This window comes from Rhinatrema bivittatum, unplaced genomic scaffold, assembly GCF_901001135.1.
Source record: "Rhinatrema bivittatum unplaced genomic scaffold, aRhiBiv1.1, whole genome shotgun sequence".
NCBI classification, from domain to species: Eukaryota; Metazoa; Chordata; class Amphibia; order Gymnophiona; family Rhinatrematidae; genus Rhinatrema; species Rhinatrema bivittatum.
This window is the reverse complement of record NW_021820873.1, coordinates 86,851-106,631: the sequence shown is the minus strand read 5'-3', so window position 1 is coordinate 106,631 and position 19,781 is coordinate 86,851. Positions and strand designations below refer to the sequence as shown.

At 52.4% G+C, this 19,781-nt stretch overlaps 1 protein-coding gene across 1 annotated transcript in view; it reads left to right on the top strand.

Annotated features, from left to right (window-relative positions):
* The first annotated feature begins 10,591 nt into the window (after nt 1-10,591).
* Nucleotides 10,592-19,781, top strand: part of DES (desmin) — a 44,578-nt gene continuing 35,388 nt past the window's right edge. The window contains exon 1 of the mRNA XM_029586492.1: nt 10,592-11,207. Coding sequence (XP_029442352.1) covers nt 10,672-11,207 — 536 coding nt within the window. The 5' untranslated portion in view covers nt 10,592-10,671. The remainder of the gene's footprint in view (nt 11,208-19,781) is intronic.

Genomic DNA, 19,781 nt, shown 5'->3' with positions numbered 1-19,781 from the left:
AGGGAGGCAAGAGCTGGATAAGATGAGGCTGGTCAGGCTGGAGATTCGAGGCAGACACAGGATCAGGAACGCAGGAATCAGGAAGCAACAACTCACACTACATACAGGATGCAAGTGACCCCTTGCTGAGCAAAGAGGAGGCAGCAGGAAAGCCTTAACTAAGGCTTTGGAAGTGACATCATCCACGGGGATGCCATGGCCTATTCCTGCCTTGGGCCCTTTAAATCTGGTGATGCTGGCCGCGTGCTTGCCTAAGGTCGTGCGCAGATGGTGGCAGCTGAGGCAGTGTCCTGCTATGTGGTGGGAGGTCCAGAGAACTGGCAGTGTTGGGGTGAGTGTGGTGGCTTGCGGGAATGTTCTGCAAGCCACCAAACATAACAAAATGTAACCTAAAAAGCCATCTTTCTGAGGTTTTTAAAACTGAAACGCTTGCTCTCCCTGCTCCTAGCCTAGTTGATTGTAAGCAGTGCCTCAGATCTCCTGTAATGCCAGCTCATGCTGTGGAATTCCCTATTCCTCGTTCAAGTGCCGCAGGAGATCGGGATCCAGGTCAAAATGGAAACAGCGGTGGCATCTTAGGCCAATCTCCCTCCTATCCCCACTGGGCTTGGCAGTTGGATAGGAAAGTCACAGCACAGTTCCTTGGGTTGCTTCGTCTTTCCCTGGCTCCGCAGTGTTTTAACCTCAACCCTGTGGCCTCAACAGAAAATGAAGAGGAAGCAGCGCAAGGACTTGCAGTGTCACTGTGCTTTTGTGACTGTGGAGATCAGAGAGGAGAGGGGATTGTCATGGAGGTGGGGGTTGGAATAGGGGATCACTGGGGTGAAGGGCTTTACTGGGAGAGTGATTGGCCTAGTGGTTAGGGCAATGGACCGAGAACCATTACTATTCATAAGACTCCATTTTGTGGAGTTATTATGACAACAGATTCAAAGTGGCACATTTTTGCAGGGGACATGCCGATCCTTTTGCCAGTATGAAATGGGAGATTAGTAGAAGATTTAAGACAATTCAGGGTTAGAGGTGGTGGACAAATGGCTGAAGGATAATGTGAAGGCTTGTGGCTGAGAATGGGGAAGTAGATCCAGTATTTCAGATCATTCCTAATGGAGATCAGGTACCCCTACGCCAACTGGTGAGGAACCTTAGAATTCAGTTAGATGCAATGTTGACATTGGAGAAATGGTATTTCATGCATTAATATTAAGAAGACCAGACTAACGTAGGAATCCCTCTGGCATCACTGTGGCCTGAGGAGGATTCGTGGCAGGCATCACATTTACCTTCTAATGAAAAAGTTTCATTGGCTAACAACTGAATTCCATGGAAAATTCAAAATCCTAATGCTGCTCTTTAAGAGAAGAAATGAGATGGGTCCAGAATAACCACTTAGAGCGAGTGTCATCTTAGGTGCCAGCGTGTGATCTGTGTTCCTGCCAGGGCGACCTGCTGCGGGTGTCTTCATATGAAGAGGCTCAACTGCCATGGAGAAGAAACGGAGCGTTCTCCATTGTGTGCCTCCAATGCGCTCTTCCAGTGGAGACCCAACTCCAGGACGACTTAAGACATGCTGGTGTGAAGGAAGTAGGGCTTAGCAGTTTCACCAAGCATTTGTTGAATTAACGGTAGGGGAAGAAGTGAGGGTATTTGGGCAGATATTGGTACTGGGTTACTCGATGGGAGAGAGAGATGCCCTTTATTCTCAAGGAGGATCTTGGGGAGAAGGTGAAGGGGCATTGAGGTCATGAATGTTATGCAACGTGCATGTGTATGTTGTAATCTGCTATTGATTGTTCATGTGGGGTAGTGTCTTTTTAATTATGATGTTTAATTCATTTATTTAAAAATCTTATATGCCTCATCTTCCAAACAAAATTTGTTCAGTGTAGATAAAAATTGAACATTCATAAAATTAAACAATTAAAGCATGTGAAACATTAATAATCACATTAAATAAACAGCTAAAAATACATATTTTGGAGAAGAGATGACTGAGGGGGGATATGATAGAGGTCTATAAAATCATGAGAGGTCTAGAACGGGTAGATGTGAATTGGTTATTTACTCTTTTGGATAATAGAAGGACTAGGGGGCAATCGATGAAGTTAGCAAGTAGCACATTTCAGACTAATCGGAGAAAATTCTTTTTCACTCAATGCACAATTAAACTCTGGAATTTGTTGCCAGAGGATGTGGTTAGTGCAGTTAGTATAGCTGTGTTTAAAAAAAGATTGGATAAGTTCTTGGAGGAGAAGTCCATTACCTGCTATTAAGTTCACTTAGAGAATAGCCACTGCCATTAGCAATGGTTACATGGAATAGACTTAGTGTTTGGGTACTTGCCAGGTTCTTGTGGCCTGGATTGGCCTCTGTTGGAAACAGGATGCTGGGCTTGATGGACCCTTGGTCTGACCCAGCATGGCATTTTCTTATGTTCTTATGTTCTTATATAAAACAATTAATTGACATACACAAGTAAAAATAAAGCTCGCATAATATCAGTGAATAACAAACAAGTTTGACCATTATGTAAATGCCCTGCTAAAAAAACAGCTTCAGATCCCTCTCTTCCCTAATCTGTGCTGGCTACCAGTTCCAGAAAGCAGGTGGGACAAAAGGAAACGCCCTCGCTCATATTCACAATTCGGAGGCAACTGCAACAATGTTTTCCCAGTTGTGGTTCGTAGAGGCGACTGATAAGTTTTATGAAGTGAGGTTTCGAGTCCTGGATCCGTGTGACCTTAAGAAGCTCAGGTTATCTCCCGCTGCCCAGCTGTCCACTCACAGCTCCATATTTACACACGGGCCGGTACAGTAAGGACGCGTAAGAAGGAGTGCGGCAGTGCCGGGCGCACCCTCGTTTGCCGCGCGCACAGTTTGGATCACTTACCGCCCGATACAGTATTCAAATGAGACGCAAATCCAAGCCGCGTCCAAAGCGCGTCCATGAAGCGGTAGGCGTGCGCAATCCATTTTACTGTATAGAGCGGTATACAGCGCCCGTACAGTATCCTGGGTGCGCTGGTACCTGTCATTTCCAATGTCTGTCCACCAGGAAAGTGGATGGTTCTCCTACAGACCCCGCTGCCTCGAGCGCCCGGCGTCAGGCAAGCCCCAGCAGCCGGCGATCGGCGGCAGGGAGCGCCACAAAGCACCTGTGCGCGCAGCTCCGATTTTCCGCCTCCTTCAGACGGGCAAGAGAGAGACGAAATTTCACGGGCAAACTTTCCCCCAGCCCCCGCTCACCTGCCCTGGCCGCGGCCACGCAAGCCCCCAGCAGCAGCAGCAGCAGAAGGGCGTCCATGGGTGCCGGCCTCCCGTGCGGGCGCGCTGACAGCTCCGGAGCAGCCCCAGTCCCCTCTCCCCTCCTCCCGAGGCGCGCACCGCGGCTCCCCTGCCTCCCGGGGGCAGCCGGCGGCGAGAGCGGCTTCAGCAGCCCCGGGGCGGATCGGGCGCTCCCCATGCGAGGCGGCTTCCAGCAACCCCCGCCGGCGAAGGTGCATGAACGCGCCTCGGGAGGAGGGGAGAGAGGACTGGAGCTGCTCCGGAGCCGTCAGCGCGCCCGCAAGGGAGACCGGCACCCATGGACGCCCTTCTGCTGCTGCTGCTGCTGGGGGCCTGCGTGGCCGTGGCCAGGGCAGGTGAGCGGGGGCTGGGGGAAAGTTTGCCCGTGAAATTTCGTCTCTCTCTTTTGCCCGTCCGAAGGAGACGGAAAATCGGAGCTGCGCGCACAGGTGCTTTGTGGCGCTCCCTGCCGCCGATCGCCGGCTGCTGGGGCTTGCCTGACGCTTGCCAAGCTGGCAATCCCCGATGCCCGAGCGTAATACAGAAATGATTTTCGCCCTGCGCCTTGCTTTATTTTTTGTAATAATTTTTCCCCCTTGTGCGAGAAGCATTTTTTTCTGTGGATTGGGTTGGTTTGGGACTGGGCGGCTAAGTTCACCACACTAACGCCAGGGTCAGGGTAGCGGTAAATTTGCGGGTTGAAGACGCGGCAAAACAGTTGGTTAAAAAGGCGATAATCTGGGCGCACGTTACTGTATGGGAGGGAATAGCTAATCCGATCGTTTACATATCATATACATGCGGCGGGCGGAAAGGGATACGCGTCGATCTCAAGAAGCGGTAAGGACGCGTAAAACCGGATACTGAATCACGGGTTAGACATACGCGTCCAAATTGTGCGTACAGAGCGGGTTAGAAACAGGGTAACCGCGGCCGCGCTTTACTGTATGGGCCTGTGTGTTTGTCTGGCTAGGTTTCAGTTTTAAATTTCCTGTCATGTTCCCAGCCCCAGTTTTTATCCAGATAAGTGGGAGGTGTTCTGGGGCGTGGCGGGTTTATCTGGATCCCATGCTCAGTGTTATTCCGCTGAATGAGCCGGGTCACTCTGGTGGTGCCATGCAGCAGTCCTAAGATTATCCGGATAAACATATTCAGATTCATTTTGATGTATTCGGGTACATTCAGCGGCACAGCCTCGCCATTAATTATCCCGTCTGCAATCCGATGACGTCTGCATGGATAACTAACCCAGACTGCCTGTTGGGTTGGGTGGTCCCCGGGTCTCCCCCATGAACCACTGCACTTATCTCCGGGCCAGAGGCACTGCCATCGGCCCCCAAAGCCACCGAGGATCTCCTAGGCAGCCGTGCGGCAGGACATCGCCAATTCTCTACCAGCCTTCTCCTGGGCGCGCCCGCCCAAGGTCACCATATTTAATGGGCCCGTGGTGGGAAATTCCCCGCAGCACCCACAGATGACTTCACAAGCTCTGGCCTGTAAAAGACCCTCGCTTCCCTACAGTCCTCACCTCGGCAACAGGTCTCCCTATGTTCCTGTAGCCTGAATTGCCTCCCTGTTTTATGTCCTTGTTCTCCGGTTCCTGTGTTCCTTGCCTTCGGTTCCTCACCTGCCTATTCTACTCCTTGCCATCCTGCCCTGCCTATCCGTCCCTTTTTCCCTACGGACGGATACCAGGTTTTGGCCTTGGGCTGACTCCTGGACACTCTTGCCTGCTATTGACCACTGCCTGACTCCTGGATAGTCTGACCACCGCCTGCCCCAGGAGATGCCTCTCTTTCTCCCTGCTCTGACGTAGCTTACCTCGACAGATCTGTCCATCCCCACAGGCCCTCAGCTAAGACCAGCCAGCCCTGGCACGCAAAGACTCAACCCAAGGGGAACGTGGGCGAGTAAACGTGAAGCACCAGCTGGGACCTCTGCCTCATCTGGGTCTGCCTGATGTCAACCCCGCCTCAGTCTAAGGGTCCACATCTGCAACACTGCCTGTGGCTAAACATCACCCTCTTATACTTTACGCTCTTTAAGAACATAAGAACTTGCCATGCTGGGTCAGACCAAGGGTCCATCAAGCCCAGCATCCTGTTTCCAACAGAGGCCAAACCAGGCCACTGATGCCAGTAATAGCATGAGTAGTATGGGATGGGACTTTTGAATCTGAACACTGAATATTCATAAAGCTGCAAGGCACAGGGTAAAAAATCAAATAATTAATTAAATGAATGCGTCTATGAGGATACTGGAGAAAGTCTGGGATATATGTGAGAAGGAATGAGGGGCTCAGAGGGGGTGTGAGATATAAGTGAGTGAGTGAGTAAGGGGATCGGAAGGGTTGTGGGGTATGTGTGTGAGAATATATGTGTATGAGGGGAATTGAAAGGGGCATGAGGTATGTGAGAATAAGTGAGGGATCAGAGCAGGTGTTGGGTGTTTGTGTGAGAGGATTAGAGGGTGTGTGTGAGTGTGTGAGGGAATTAGAGGGTATGTGTGTGTGTGTGTGTTAGGGGATTAGAGGGAGTGTGTGTGTGTGTGTGTGTGTGTTAGCGGATTAGAGGGAGTGTGTGTGTGTGTGTGTGTTAGGGGATTAGAGGGAGTGTGTGTGTGTGTGTGTGTGTGTGTGTGTGTGTTAGGGGATTAGAGGGAGTGATGAATGTATCTATGTGTTTGTATGTGGGGACTGGACGGTGTGTGGGGGGGGGTGTGTGTGAGTGTGTGAGGGGATTAGAGGGTGTGTATGTGTGTGTGTGTTAGGGGATTAGAGGGAGTGATGAATGTATCTGTGTGTTTTTATGTGGGGACTGGAGGGTGTGTGGGGTGTGTGTGTGTGTGTTAGGGGATTAGAGGAAGTGTTGAATGTATCTGTGTGTTTGTATGTGGGGCTTGGAGGGTGTGTGGGGTGTGTGTGGGGAATCAGAAGATGGTGTTAGGGGATCATAGGGGCTGTGACGGTGTGTGTGTGTGTAAGGAGATGGAAGGAGGTATGTGTTTGTGAAAGTATAAGAGGGGGTGTGGTGAGGGTTAGGGGATTGCAGAGAGAGTGTTAATGTATCTGTATATGTTTGTATGTGGGCACTGGAAGGTGTTTGGAGATAGGAAGGGTGTGATTGATGGGGATGAAACTAGGGTTGATGCCTCACCGTAAGGGATGGGGATGGAGTTGATGCCTCACTGTAAGGGATAGGGATGGGGATGGAGTTGATGCCTCACTGTAAGCACATTGACTGGCATTTACGTTCTTTCGATTTAATCCCCTGCTTCTTTTCTATGCTCCAAGTTGCATTACTCCCTTGTTTTATTGTAACTGCATACCTTAGCCTTCTCTTGTTTAATGTTTTATTATTATTTCTACGATTATTATTATTATTATTATTAATAAGATAAATATTAGTTTTTACCTTTTATGTTACCTATCCACTTGTTAATTGTAAACCGACATGATGCGATATCTACTGTGAATGCCGGTATAGAAAAACTTAAAATAAATTAAATAAATAAATAAATAAGGGACAGGGATGGGGTTGGAGTTGATGCCTCACTGTAAGGGACAGGGATGGGGTTGGAGTTGATGCCTCACTGTAAGGGATGGGGGGGTGATGCCTCACTGTAAGGGATGGGGTTGGAGTTGATGCCTCACTGTAAGGGACGGGGATGGGACTGGGGTTGATGCCTCACTGTAAGGGACGGGGATGGGGTTGGAGTTGATGCCTCACTGTAAGGGACGGGGATGGGGTTGGGGTTGATGCCTCTCTGTAAGGGACGGGGATGGGGTTGGGGTTGATGCCTCACTGTAAGGGATGGGGATGGGGTTGATGCCTCACTGTAAGGGACGGGGATGGGGTTGGGGTTGATGCCTCACTGTAAGGGATGGGGATGAGACTCGGGTTGATGCCTTGCTGTAAGGGACGGGGATAGGGTTGGGGTTGATGCCTCGCTGTAAGGGACGGGGATGGGGTTGGGGTTGATGCCTCACTGTAAGGGATGGGGATGAGACTCGGGTTGATGCCTCGCTGTAAGGGACGGAGATGGGGTTGGGGTTGATGCCTCGCTGTAAGGGACAGGGATGGGGTTGGAGTTGATGCCTCACTGTAAGGGATGGGATGGGTTGGAGTTGATGCCTCACTGTAAGGGACGGGGATGGGGTTGGAGTTGATGCCTCACTGTAAGGGATGGGAATGGGGTTGGAGTTGATGCCTCACTGTAAGGGATGGGATGGGGTTGGAGTTGATGCCTCACTGTAAGGGATGGGGATGGGGTTGGAGTTGGTGCCTCACTGTAAGGGACGGGGATGGGGTTGGAGTTGATGCCTCACTGTAAGGGATAGGGATGGGGTTGGAGTTGATGCCTCACTGTAAGGGACAGGGATGGGGTTGGGTTTGATGCCTCACTGTAAGGGACAGGGATGGGGTTGGTGTTGGTGCCTCACTGTAAGGAATGGGGTTGGAGTTGATGCCTCACTGTAAGGGACGATGATAGGGTTGGAGTTGATGCCTCACTGTAAGGGATGGGAATGGGGTTGGAGTTGATGCCTCACTGTAAGGGATGAGGTTGAAGTTGGTGCCTCACCGTAAGGGACAGGGATAGGGTTGGAGTTGATGCCTCACTGTAAGGGATGGGAATGGGGTTGGAGTTGATGCCTTACTGTAAGGGATGGGATAGGGTTGGAGTTGATGCCTCACTGTAAGGGACGGGGATGGGGTTGGAGTTGATGCCTCTCTGTAAGGGACGGGGATGGGGTTGGAGTTGATGCCTCACTGTAAGGGATGGGGATGGGGTTGGAGTTGATGCCTCACTGTAAGGGACGGGGGTGGGGTTGGGGTTGATGCCTCTCTGTAAGGGACGGGGATGGGGTTGGGGTTGATGCCTCACTGTAAGGGACGGGGATGGGGTTGGAGTTGATGCCTCACTGTAAGGGACGGGGATGGGGTTGGGGTTGATTCCTCTCTGTAAGGGTCTGGGATGGGGTTGGAGTTGATGCCTCACTGTAAGGGACGGGGATGGGGTTGGAGTTGATGCCTCTCTGTAAGGGACGGGGATGGGGTTGGAGTTTATGCCTCACTGTAAGGGACGGGGATAGGGTTGGAGTTGATGCCTCTCTGTAAGGGACGGGGATGGGGTTGGGGTGGATGCCTCACTGTAAGGGACGTGGATGGGGTTGGGGTTGATGCCTCGCTGTAAGGGATGGGGATGTGGTTGGAGTTGATGCCTCTCTGTAAGGGACAGGGATGGGGTTGGAGTTGATGCCTCGCTGTAAGGGACGGGGATGGGGTTGGAGTTGATGCCTCTCTGTAAGGGACGGGGATGGGGTTGGAGTTTATGCCTCACTGTAAGGGACGGGGATAGGGTTGGAGTTGATGCCTCACTGTAAGGGACGGGGATGGGGTTGGAGTTGATGCCTCTCTGTAAGGGACGGGGATGGGGTTGGGGTGGATGCCTCACTGTAAGGGACGTGGATGGGGTTGGGGTTGATGCCTCGCTGTAAGGGATGGGGATGTGGTTGGAGTTGATGCCTCTCTGTCAGGGACAGGGATGGGGTTGGAGTTGATGCCTCGCTGTAAGGGACGGGGATGTGGTTGGGGTTGATGCCTCTCTTTAAGGGACGGGGATGGGGTTGGAGTTGATGCCTCACTGTAAGGGATGGGGATGGGGTTGAAGTTGATGCCTCACTGTAAGGGACGGGGATGGGGTTGGAGTTGATGCCTCACTGTAAGGGACGGGGATGGGGTTGGAGTTGATGCCTCACTTTAAGGGACGGGGATGGGGTTGGGGTTGATGCCTCACTGTAAGGGACGGGGATGGGGTTGGAGTTGATGCCTCACTGTAAGGGACAGGGATGGGGTTGGAGTTGATGCCTCACTGTAAGGGACGAGGATCGGGTTGGAGTTGATGCCTCACTGTAAGGGACGAGGATGGGGTTGGAATTGATGCCTCTCTTTAAGGGACGGGGATGGGGTTGGAGTTGATGCCTCACTGTAAGGGACGGGGATGGGGTTGGAGTTGATGCCTCACTGTAAGGGACAGGGATGGGGTTGGAGTTGATGCCTCACTGTAAGGGACGGGGATGGGGTTGGAGTTGATGCCTCACTGTAAGGGACAGGGATGGGGTTGGAGTTGATGCCTCACTGTAAGGGACGGGGATGGGATTGATGCCTCACTGTAAGGGACGAGGATGGGGTTGGAGTTGATGCCTCACTGTAAGGGACGAGGATGGGGTTGGAATTGATGCCTCACTGTAAGGGACGGGGATGGGGTTGGAGTTGATGCCTCACTGTAAGGGACGGGGATGGGGTTGGGGTTGGTGCCTCACTGTAAGGGACAGGGATGAGGTTGGAGTTGATGCCTCACTGTAAGGGACAGGGATGAGGTTGGAGTTGATGCCTCACTGTAAGGGACGGGGATGGGGTTGGAATTGATGCCTCACTGTAAGGGACGGGGATGGGGTTGGGGTTGGTGCCTCACTGTAAGGGACAGGGATGAGGTTGGAGTTGATGCCTCACTGTAAGGGACAGGGATGAGGTTGGAGTTGATGCCTCACTGTAAGGGACGGGGATGGGGTTGGAATTGATGCCTCACTGTAAGGGACGGGGATGGGGTTGGAATTGATGCCTCACTGTAAGGGACGGGGATGGGGTTGGGGTTGGTGCCTCACTGTAAGGGACAGGGATGAGGTTGGAGTTGATGCCTCACTGTAAGGGACAGGGATGAGGTTGGAGTTGATGCCTCACTGTAAGGGACGAGGATGGGGTTGGAATTGATGCCTCACTGTAAGGGACGGGGATGGGGTTGGAGTTGATGCCTCACTGTAAGGGACGGGGATGGGGTTGGAGGTGATGCCTCACTGTAAGGGACGGGGATGGGGTTGGGGTTGGTGCCTCACTGTAAGGGACAGGGATGAGGTTGGAGTTGATGCCTCACTGTAAGGGACAGGGATGAGGTTGGAGTTGACTCTTCTAAACACAGTGCAGTCATTGGAACCCGTCAGCTGCAAGGCTGGTACCGGATTTGACATCCTTCACCTACAGCACAGACAGATGGCCAGTCATAGCCCGTGGTCATGTGTGCCTACCATGCTAGATAGAATAAGTAATGTCCTGTCTCCCTGCCATGCACTCTTTCCCTATTTCTGCTCTCAGAGAAATCTCCCAGCTGTTGAAACAAATCAGATGTTAGGTCTGACTGAGGCCGAAGGAATTTGGGCCTGTGAAGAGCTGGAAGCTGGGGGAGGGGTGGGCACTGGGGGTGGAGGAATATCTGATGTCAGAAGTTATACAAATAGCCCTTCCAGCTCTCAGTTCTGTCTCATTTCACTCCAGCTCGGCATCGCTCAGCAGCTGCATCTTCCTTCTCAGAACCAGAACCAAAACTAGAACCATGAGCCAGTCCTACTCATCCAGCCAGCGGGTCTCCTCCTACAGCAGGACCTTCGGCGGAGGCTCTCCTTCTTTCACAAGGACTTCATTTGGGACCAAAGGAGGATCTGGAAGCTCCAGATCTTCCAGGGTCTACCAAGTGTCCAGGAGCTCAGCAATCCCCTCCCTGTCAAGCTTCAAGAGCACTAGGATCGCCCCTCTGAGAGCCTATGGAGGAGAGGTGCTGGACTTCAGCCTGGCCGATGCCATGAATCAGGAGTTCTTACAAACCAGGACCAATGAGAAGGTGGAGCTGCAGGAGCTGAATGATCGGTTTGCAAACTATATTGAGAAGGTGCGCTTCCTGGAACAGCAGAACCAGATCCTGGTGGCCGAGGTGAACCGATTGAAGGGCAAGGAACCCACTCGAGTTGCTGAAATCTACGAGGATGAACTGAGGGACCTGAGGCGGCAAGTGGACATCATAACCAACCAGAGGGCCCGGGTGGAAGTGGAGAGGGACAACCTGGCTGATGACCTTCAGAAGCTGAAGCAGAGGTGAGGGTGTGTGACAGAGACCTGGACACATACCAACTCCTCACTATCTCTCCTCATAGCCCTTGCCATCTTTCTCTGTTCCCTGTCTCTCCTCATTTCTCTCACACACACTCCCTTTGCTGTCTGTCCTCATGTCTCTCTCTTTTTCTCTTCACTGTCTCTCCTCATTTCTGTCACACACACTTCCTTTGCTCCCTGCTTCAACGGCAGGGGAGAAGAAAAACAACCAATAAGGGCTGAATAACACAGTCTGGGTAAAACAAATAAGCATGGGTGTAGCTTGCTTATTGCGGCGGTTACTTCCCCTACTACCCCCTAACGAATCAAGCTTGATATTTCACTTGGATGCAGCTCCATCACCGCTCTCTACATTAATGGTGGGGGTGGAAGGGAAATAGAACCAAAGAGCTAAGAGAAACAGATAAGTATGAGAGAAAAATGTGTGAAGCTTGCTGGGCAGACCGGATGGGCTGTTTGGTCTTCTTCTGCCGTCATTTCTATGTTTCTATGTCCTTGTGTCTTTCTCTTTTTCTCTTCACTGTCTCTCCTGATTTCTCTCTCTCTGTTCACTGTCTCTCCTCATTTCTCTCACACACACTTCCTTTGCTCTGTCCTTGTGTCTTTCTCTTTTTCTGTTCACTGTCTCTCCTCTTTTCTCTCTCTCCGTTCACTGTCTCTCCTCTTGTCTCTCTCTCCGTTCACTGTCTCTCTTCATTTCTCTCTCTCCGTTCACTGTCTCTCCTCTTGTCTCTCTGTCTGTTCACTGTCTCTCCTCATTTTTCTCTCTCTGTTCACTGTCTCTCCTCTTTTCTCTCTCTCCATTCACTGTTTCTCCTCATTTCTCTCTCTCCGTTCACTGTCTCTCCTCTTGTCTCTCTCTCTGTTCATTGTCTCTCCTCTTTTCTCTCTCTCCATTCACTGTTTCTCCTCATTTCTCTCTCCGTTCACTGTCTCTCCTCTTGTCTCTCTCTCTGTTCACTGTCTCTCCTCTTTTCTCTCTCTCCATTCACTGTCTCTCCTCATTTCTCTCTCTCCGTTCACTGTCACTCCTCTTTTCTCTCTCTCTGTTCACTGTCTCTCCTCATTTCGCTCTCACGCATTTTCCCTTTGCTGTCTCCTCATATCCTTCTCTCTCAGGCTGTCTCCATTTCCATCTCTTCACTTTCTCTTCTGCCTTTCCCTGTCTCGTTCTTTGCTCTCCTTTTCTTTTCTCGCTCTGCTTTCTTTTCCTGCTCGTCCCATCCTCTCCATTCCTGGTTCTGAAGGCTCTGGATGCTGCAGCATTAGCAAGCAGAGTCCCGGGCCTCTTACCTCAGGCTCAGGCTTTCAGCTCCCAGAGACCTGTTACCTTCTTCAGGTGTATAAAATCCATTAATAAAACAAAAAGGGGTGGGATTAGCAGAGGTGTGAAACCGTTGTCCTCACTCCCTGCTGCCGCAGGCTTCAGCTGCTCTGTGCTGAGACTTCAGCATTAAAGACAGAGGGATGTGCAGTCCAGCAGGGGGCACCAGAGCGCACTGGGCTGAGACTTCAGCACTAAAGAGAGGGATGTGCAGTCCAGCAGGGGGCACCAGAGCGCACTGGGCTGAGACTTCAGCACTAAAGAGAGGGATGTGCAGTCCAGCAGGGGGCACCAGAGCGCACTGGGCTGAGGGAATCCTCTTCTCCTTTCCAGAGACAGAAATCCCGTTTCCAAACAAAGCGCTCTTACTAGTGGATGGAGTCACTCCCTCCCCTCCTCCACACACACCTCCCCCTCTGCTCCTGTTCTTCCCCTCCCTCACCTTCCTCCTATTCCCATGTCCCCCTCCCTACATCTCCTCCTGTTCTCCCCCTCCCTTGACTTCCTCACCTTTCCTACATCTCCCCCTCCCCTCCTTTTTCTCCCTCCCTCACCTTCCTCCCATTCCCTACATCTCCCCTCCCTCCCATTCCCCAAATCTCCCCTCCCCTCCTTTTTCTCCTTCCCCATGCCTCACATTACCCTTGCCCCACAACCCATTTTCTCCCCTCCACTCCTCACTCCTTTAACACTTCTCTTCCCCTCATTCACTCCCCTAGCCCTTCTCTTCCCTTCCTTGCCTCTTCCCCCCCCCCCCACTCCTCCGCTCTCCCCCTCCTGCCACTCCCCTCGCTTCCCTACCCCTTCTTGCTCCCCTTCTTTTCCCTCTCCTCTCCTCTCATCTCCCTCCCCTTCCACTACCTTGTTCTCTCCTTGGGAAGTGCAGGAGCGCTCACACTGCAGAATGAGGGGAGGGGTTGGTGCTGAATGTGGCTGTCTCTTCATTCAGGGGCAAACAGCAGCTCGGCTCAGGGTGGCTCTGGCTCTCACACAAGAAAGGGCAGAGCTTCATCCCATGCCAGGCTCTGCCAGGACAGCAGTAGCTGAAATGTGAAGCCCGTTTTATTCCACCATACGGTGGTGAGAACAGGAAAACTCATTGCACATCCCTGTCCCGCCTGAGAGATCTCCCCCCAACCCCTGGCAGCAGAGCCTGATAAAGCCCTTCAGGCAGGGGCTTTTAATCTGATCTGGCAGTGCCCCCTTTAACAGGAGCTGACCGCACATCCAATTGCTCTGCTTGCTTGCATTATTTGGATTGCAGAAGATCGCCTGGTAATGCGCAAGCGATCATTGCTGTATGTACGATAGCGGGGGAAGCTAACGCGCGGCAATCCGAAAACTTTGCATTTGCCGAGTGGTAAAGACCTAGCGCAGCTAAGTAATTTATGCACACGTTTGCTATTTTCTGATCCTCCAGGTCTGGCTAACAGCACAGGCACAGACTGAGCTGGACTGAGTGGGGCTAATTTTCAGATGAGTTATTTACTCGGGCAAATAGATTTGAAAATTTCCGTCCCCTTTATTCAGATCGGACAGTCCTGTCCTGACAGTGGGAGAATCCCGCAAGGCAGCAAAGGAACAGCGGCAGCCGAGAGGGCGAACTGTGTCGCATATGTGTGTGTGCTCTTTCTGTGTACTCACATGCATGTGTCCAATGACACTGTGCATGTCAACCCAGAATGAAGCGTGCTAGATCTGCACAGACTACATGTGCTGCTGTGAGGAAGTATGTGGGTGTGCATGCTGTGTATATCTTTGTATGCATGCATGTGCTGTGTTATGCACACGCTGAAGGAATACAGGGATGTACAGCTGTGTTAGTGTGCGTGTGCACATGCTGGAGGAATAGAGGGATGTACACGCTGCGAGAGAGAGAGAGTGTGTGCACATGCTGTGTTATGCACATGCTGAAGGAATACAGGGATGTACACGCTGGATGAGTGTGTGTGCACATGCTGTATTATGCACACGCTGAAGGAATACAGAGATGTACAGCTGTGTTATTGTGCGTGTGCACATGCTGTGTTATGCACATGCTGAAGGAATACAGAGATGTACAGCTGTGTTATTGTGCGTGTGCACATGCTGTGTTATACACATGCTGAAGGAATACAGAGATGTACACGCTGTATGAGTGCGTGTGCACATGCTGTATTATGCACATGCTGCAGGAATACAGGGATGTACACGCTGTATGAGTGTGTGTGCACATGCTGTATTATGCACACGCTGAAGGAATACAGAGATGTACAGCTGTGTTAGTGTGCGTGTGCACATGCTGTATTATGCACATGCTGGAGGAATAGAGTGATGTACACGCTGCGAGAGAGTGAGAGAGTGTGTGTGAGTGTGTGCACATGCTGTGTTATGCACACGCTGAAGGAATACAGGGATGTACACAATGTGTGAGTGTGTGTGCGCATGCTGTATTTAGTGTGTGCTTGTCAGAGCTGCGAATTGACCCAGTCCAAGGAGAGGGATTTTAGGATTTCTGCCAACTTTATTCAGGTGCATTCCGATACCAACAGCACTAATTTCCAATTTGTATTTATTTAAAAAAAAATAATTAGAAACTGCTTCCCTGGTCCTGACTAAAAGACCACTGGAGATTGTGCATAACTGCAATGAAAATTACTTTTAACAAAATTCACTATGGCAAAGAAATAGAATATCCCCTGGAAGATGATAAATACAAGCTCAGGGTCCCTCTCCCCCACACAACACAGAAGCAGGGACTGTGGATCCCACCATGCACTGCAATGTAAGTTTCAAAACCAGGGCTGGCCTACAATTCCCTCCTTGACCTGGGTAGCTTGGCAGCTCTGATTTTTCTACATAGTAAAAGCATGTGTGCACTGTATGTGTACCTGCTATGTGAGTGTGTGGTGTACCTACTGGTGGGCTGTATATATACTGCTGTGTACAGGTGTGATGTGTGTGTGCAGCACGGCTTTGATGTCTGTGTACGGGTGTGCTGTATGGATGTGCTACATATACTGTGTGCATGCGGGAGTTATCTGCTGTGCGTACACGTGCTATGTATACATGGGCTTAGTGTGTGTGTGTGCAAGCGTACTGTGTGTGTACAGGTGTGATGTGTGTGTGCATGGCTTTGATGTCTGTGTATGGGTGTGCTGTGTGGATGTGCTACATATACTGTGTGCATGCGAGAGTTATGTGCTGTGTGTACACGTGCTATGTATACATGGGCTTGGTGTGTGTGTGTGCAAGCATACTGTGTGTGTACAGGTGTGATGTGTGTGTGCAGCACGGCTTTGATGTCTGTGTACGGGTGTGCTGTATGGATGTGCTGCATATACTGTGTGCATGCGAGAGTTATGTGCTGTGTGTACACGTGCTATGTATACATGGGCTTGGTGTGTGTGTGTGCAAGCGTACTGTGTGTGTACAGGTGTGATGTGTGTGTGCATGGCTTTGATGTCTGTGTATGGGTGTGCTGTATGGATGTGCTACATATACTGTGTGCATGCGAGAGTTATGTGCTGTGTGTACACGTGCTATGTATACATGGGCTTGGTGTGTGTGCGTGCAAGCGTACTGTGTGTGTACAGGTGTGATGTGTGTGTGCATGGCTTTGATGTCTGTGTACGGGTGTGCTGTATGGATGTGCTACATATACTGTGTGCATGCGAGAGTTATGTGCTGTGTGTACACGTGCTATGTATACATGAGCTTGGTGTGTGTGCGTGCAAGCGTACTGTGTGTGTACAGGTGTGATGTGTGTGTGCATGGCTTTGATGTCTGTGTATGGGTGTGCTGTATGGATGTGCTACATATACTGTGTGCATGCGAGAGTTATGTGCTGTGCGTACACGTGCTATGTATACATGGGCTTGGTGTGTGTGTGTGCAAGCGTACTGTGTGTGTACAGGTGTGATGTGTGTGTGCACGGCTTTGATGTCTGTGTACGGGTGTGCTGTATGGATGTGCTACATATACTGTGTGCATGCGAGAGTTATGTGCTGTGTGTACACGTGCTATGTATACATGGGCTTGGTGTGTGTGTGTGCAAGCGTACTGTGTGTGTACAGGTGTGATGTGTGTGTGCACGGCTTTGATGTCTGTGTACGGGTGTGCTGTATGGATGTGCTACATATACTGTGTGCATGCGAGAGTTATGTGCTGTGCGTACACGTGCTATGTATACATGGGCTTGGTGTGTGTGCATGCAAGCGTACTGTGTGTGTACAGGTATGATGTGTGTATTTACAGATATGCTGGGTGCACATTTCCTCATTTGGTATTATGAGGGAAGGCGAGATTATCATCCTCTGCCCAGCCCTCTCCCTCTTCTGCCACAGATTTGCAGTCTGTGACGGTTTGGTGAACTTCAAAGACCTCAGTGCCAGGGAAGGAAGTCTTTGCCTGGAAGAGAGAACCGGTATTCGCTTGGCTTGGAGCCTGCATGGGAAGCAGACTGCACATTTGTCTCCAGGGAGGGGCTCCCAGGCAGAGACCACAGAGGAAAGGACAGGGCTGGCTCCATGGCCCAGCTGTGCGTGGGCAGCCTGGGCAGGTCTCAGAGGCTGGGAGGGAAGGAGGCTGCCCCTACTGCAGTGACCCCTGCTGGCGAGGAGCAGTGCTGCAGGAGACAGCCCCTCCAGTGAGGAGGAGGCTGGGCAGACCTGGAAAAGTCTCAGCTTTTAAGTCCCTAAGAACTCACAGACAGATCATTTCTCGCAGAACTGTCTCTCCAAGAGCTTTAGGCAGAGAGGTGACGGGGCAGAGCCTTTCTGACCGAGCTCTTCAGATGCAAAGGCGCGGTGCCTTTCATAGAAAGCACATCCCAAGTGCTTTAGAGCAGAGAGGGCAGGAGCCAGCTCTGACTGAGAGGAAGCAGCAGCAGGGGGCAGAGGACCCTGAAATAATGGGACCCGGGCTATGTGGTGAGGGGCTGGCAGAGCTGCCCTCCTAGGACACCTGCAAGAGCTGCCCCTTTTGCTGCTCCGTGTGGCCATCCTGCTGAGTTACTCCACCCTCCTGTACTTCCTGGGGTCTTCTCTCCCAGGGTCAGTGACCCCTGCGTGAATGATGTGGCGCAGGTGCTGGGATTGGAAAGGTTTCCTGTTGCACAGCAGACCCTTCCCTATAAGAATGAAGGCTGCTGCTGGCTCTCTTCAGGGAGCCCTTTCATGGTAGCCCCTCCCCCACCCACCCCAAGCCTCTCTGCCCTGCATTCGTCCATCCATGGACTTCAGCCCAGGAAGCTGCTCAGATTGGGTCCTGGTGGCGAGCGCCTGTGCCTGCCCTGCCCGCACCCCGAGCCCGGCCCAGCTGCTCTGCTCCGACCCCCGGCCTCGCTCGCTCTTCCGCCTCTCTCCTTGCCCCCCCCGTACACGGCTCCTTGGCTTTCTTTGCAGATCTGGGAAGACAGTAATGGACCCCAGCAGGGCTGGCTCTCCGAGGGACGGTTTGGGAGATTTATATCCAGGATTGCATAATTTTCTATCCTTCTGTTCTCATTGAGGAGGTGGGAGGGAAGCTGCTGGAGGCCAGGACGGAGCTGGCAGGACCCACGGGTGCAGGGCTCCATGGTGGCTTTCAGCTGCTGAATAGCAGAGCAGTGTCAGCTGTATAAGGGGGGGTCCATCCATGCAAAAAGATTGCAGCAGAAACATCATGGGCTGTCTTGTGCTAACTGAAGCAGACAGGATCTACCCCTTACCTGGTTTCACAGCCCTGGACATCAGAAGGAGGGTGGAAGGTCATCCCCAAAGCACAATCTGGAGCCTGTGCATCCCATCACCCCTGTATCCAGACCCTTCCCTCACACAGCCCGCAGTCTGTGCATCCCATCACCCCTGTATCCAGACCCTTCCCTCACACAGCCCGCAGTCTGTGTGCATCCCATCACCCCTGTATCCAGACCCTTCCCTCACACAGCCCGCAGTCTGCGCATCCCATCACCCCTGTATCCAGACCCTTCCCTCACACAGCCCGCAGTCTGTGCATCCCATCACCCCTGTATCCAGACCCTTCCCTCACACAGCCCGCAGTCTGCGCATCCCATCACCCCTGTATCCAGACCCTTCCCTCACACAGCCCGCAGTCTGTGCATCCCATCACCCCTGTATCCAGACCCTTCCCTCACACAGCCCGCAGTCTGTGCATCCCATCACCCCTGTATCCAGACCCTTCCCTCACACAGCCCGCAGTCTGTGCATCCCATCACCCCTGTATCCAGACCCTTCCCTCACACAGCCCGCAGTCTGTGCACCCCATCACCCCTGTATCCAGACCCTTCCCTCACACAGCCCGCAGTCTGTGCATCCCATCACCCCTGTATCCAGACCCTTCCCTCACACAGCCCGCAGTCTGTGCATCCCATCACCCCTGTATCCAGACCCTTCCCTCACACAGCCCGCAGTCTGTGCATCCCATCACCCCTGTATCCAGACCCTTCCCTCACACAGCCGCAGTCTGTGCATCCCATCACCCCTGTATCCAGACCCTTCCCTCACACAGCCGCAGTCTGTGCATCCCATCACCCCTGTATCCAGACCCTTCCCTCACACAGCCCGCAGTCTGTGCATCCCATCACCCCTGTATCCAGACCCTTCCCTCACACAGCCCGCAGTCTGTGCATCCCATCACCCCTGTATCCAGACCCTTCCCTCACACAGCCCGCAGTCTGTGCACCCCATCACCCCTGTATCCAGACCCTTCCCTCACACAGCCCGCAGTCTGCGCATCCCATCACCCCTGTATCCAGACCCTTCCCTCACACAGCCCGCAGTCTGTGCATCCCATCACCCCTGTATCCAGACCCTTCCCTCACACAGCCCGCAGTCTGCGCATCCCATCACCCCTGTATCCAGACCCTTCCCTCACACAGCCCGCAGTCTGTGCATCCCATCACCCCTGTATCCAGACCCTTCCCTCACACAGCCCGCAGTCTGCTGCATCCCATCCCCCCTGTATCCAGACCCTTCCCTCACACAGCCCGCAGTCTGTGCATCCCATCACCCCTGTATCCAGACCCTTCCCTCACACAGCCCGCAGTCTGTGCATCCCATCACCCCTGTATCCAGACCCTTCCCTCACACAGCCCGCAGTCTGCGCATCCCATCACCCCTGTATCCAGACCCTTCCCTCACACAGCCCGCAGTCTGTGCATCCCATCACCCCTGTATCCAGACCCTTCCCTCACACAGCCCGCAGTCTGCGCATCCCATCACCCCTGTATCCAGACCCTTCCCTCACACAGC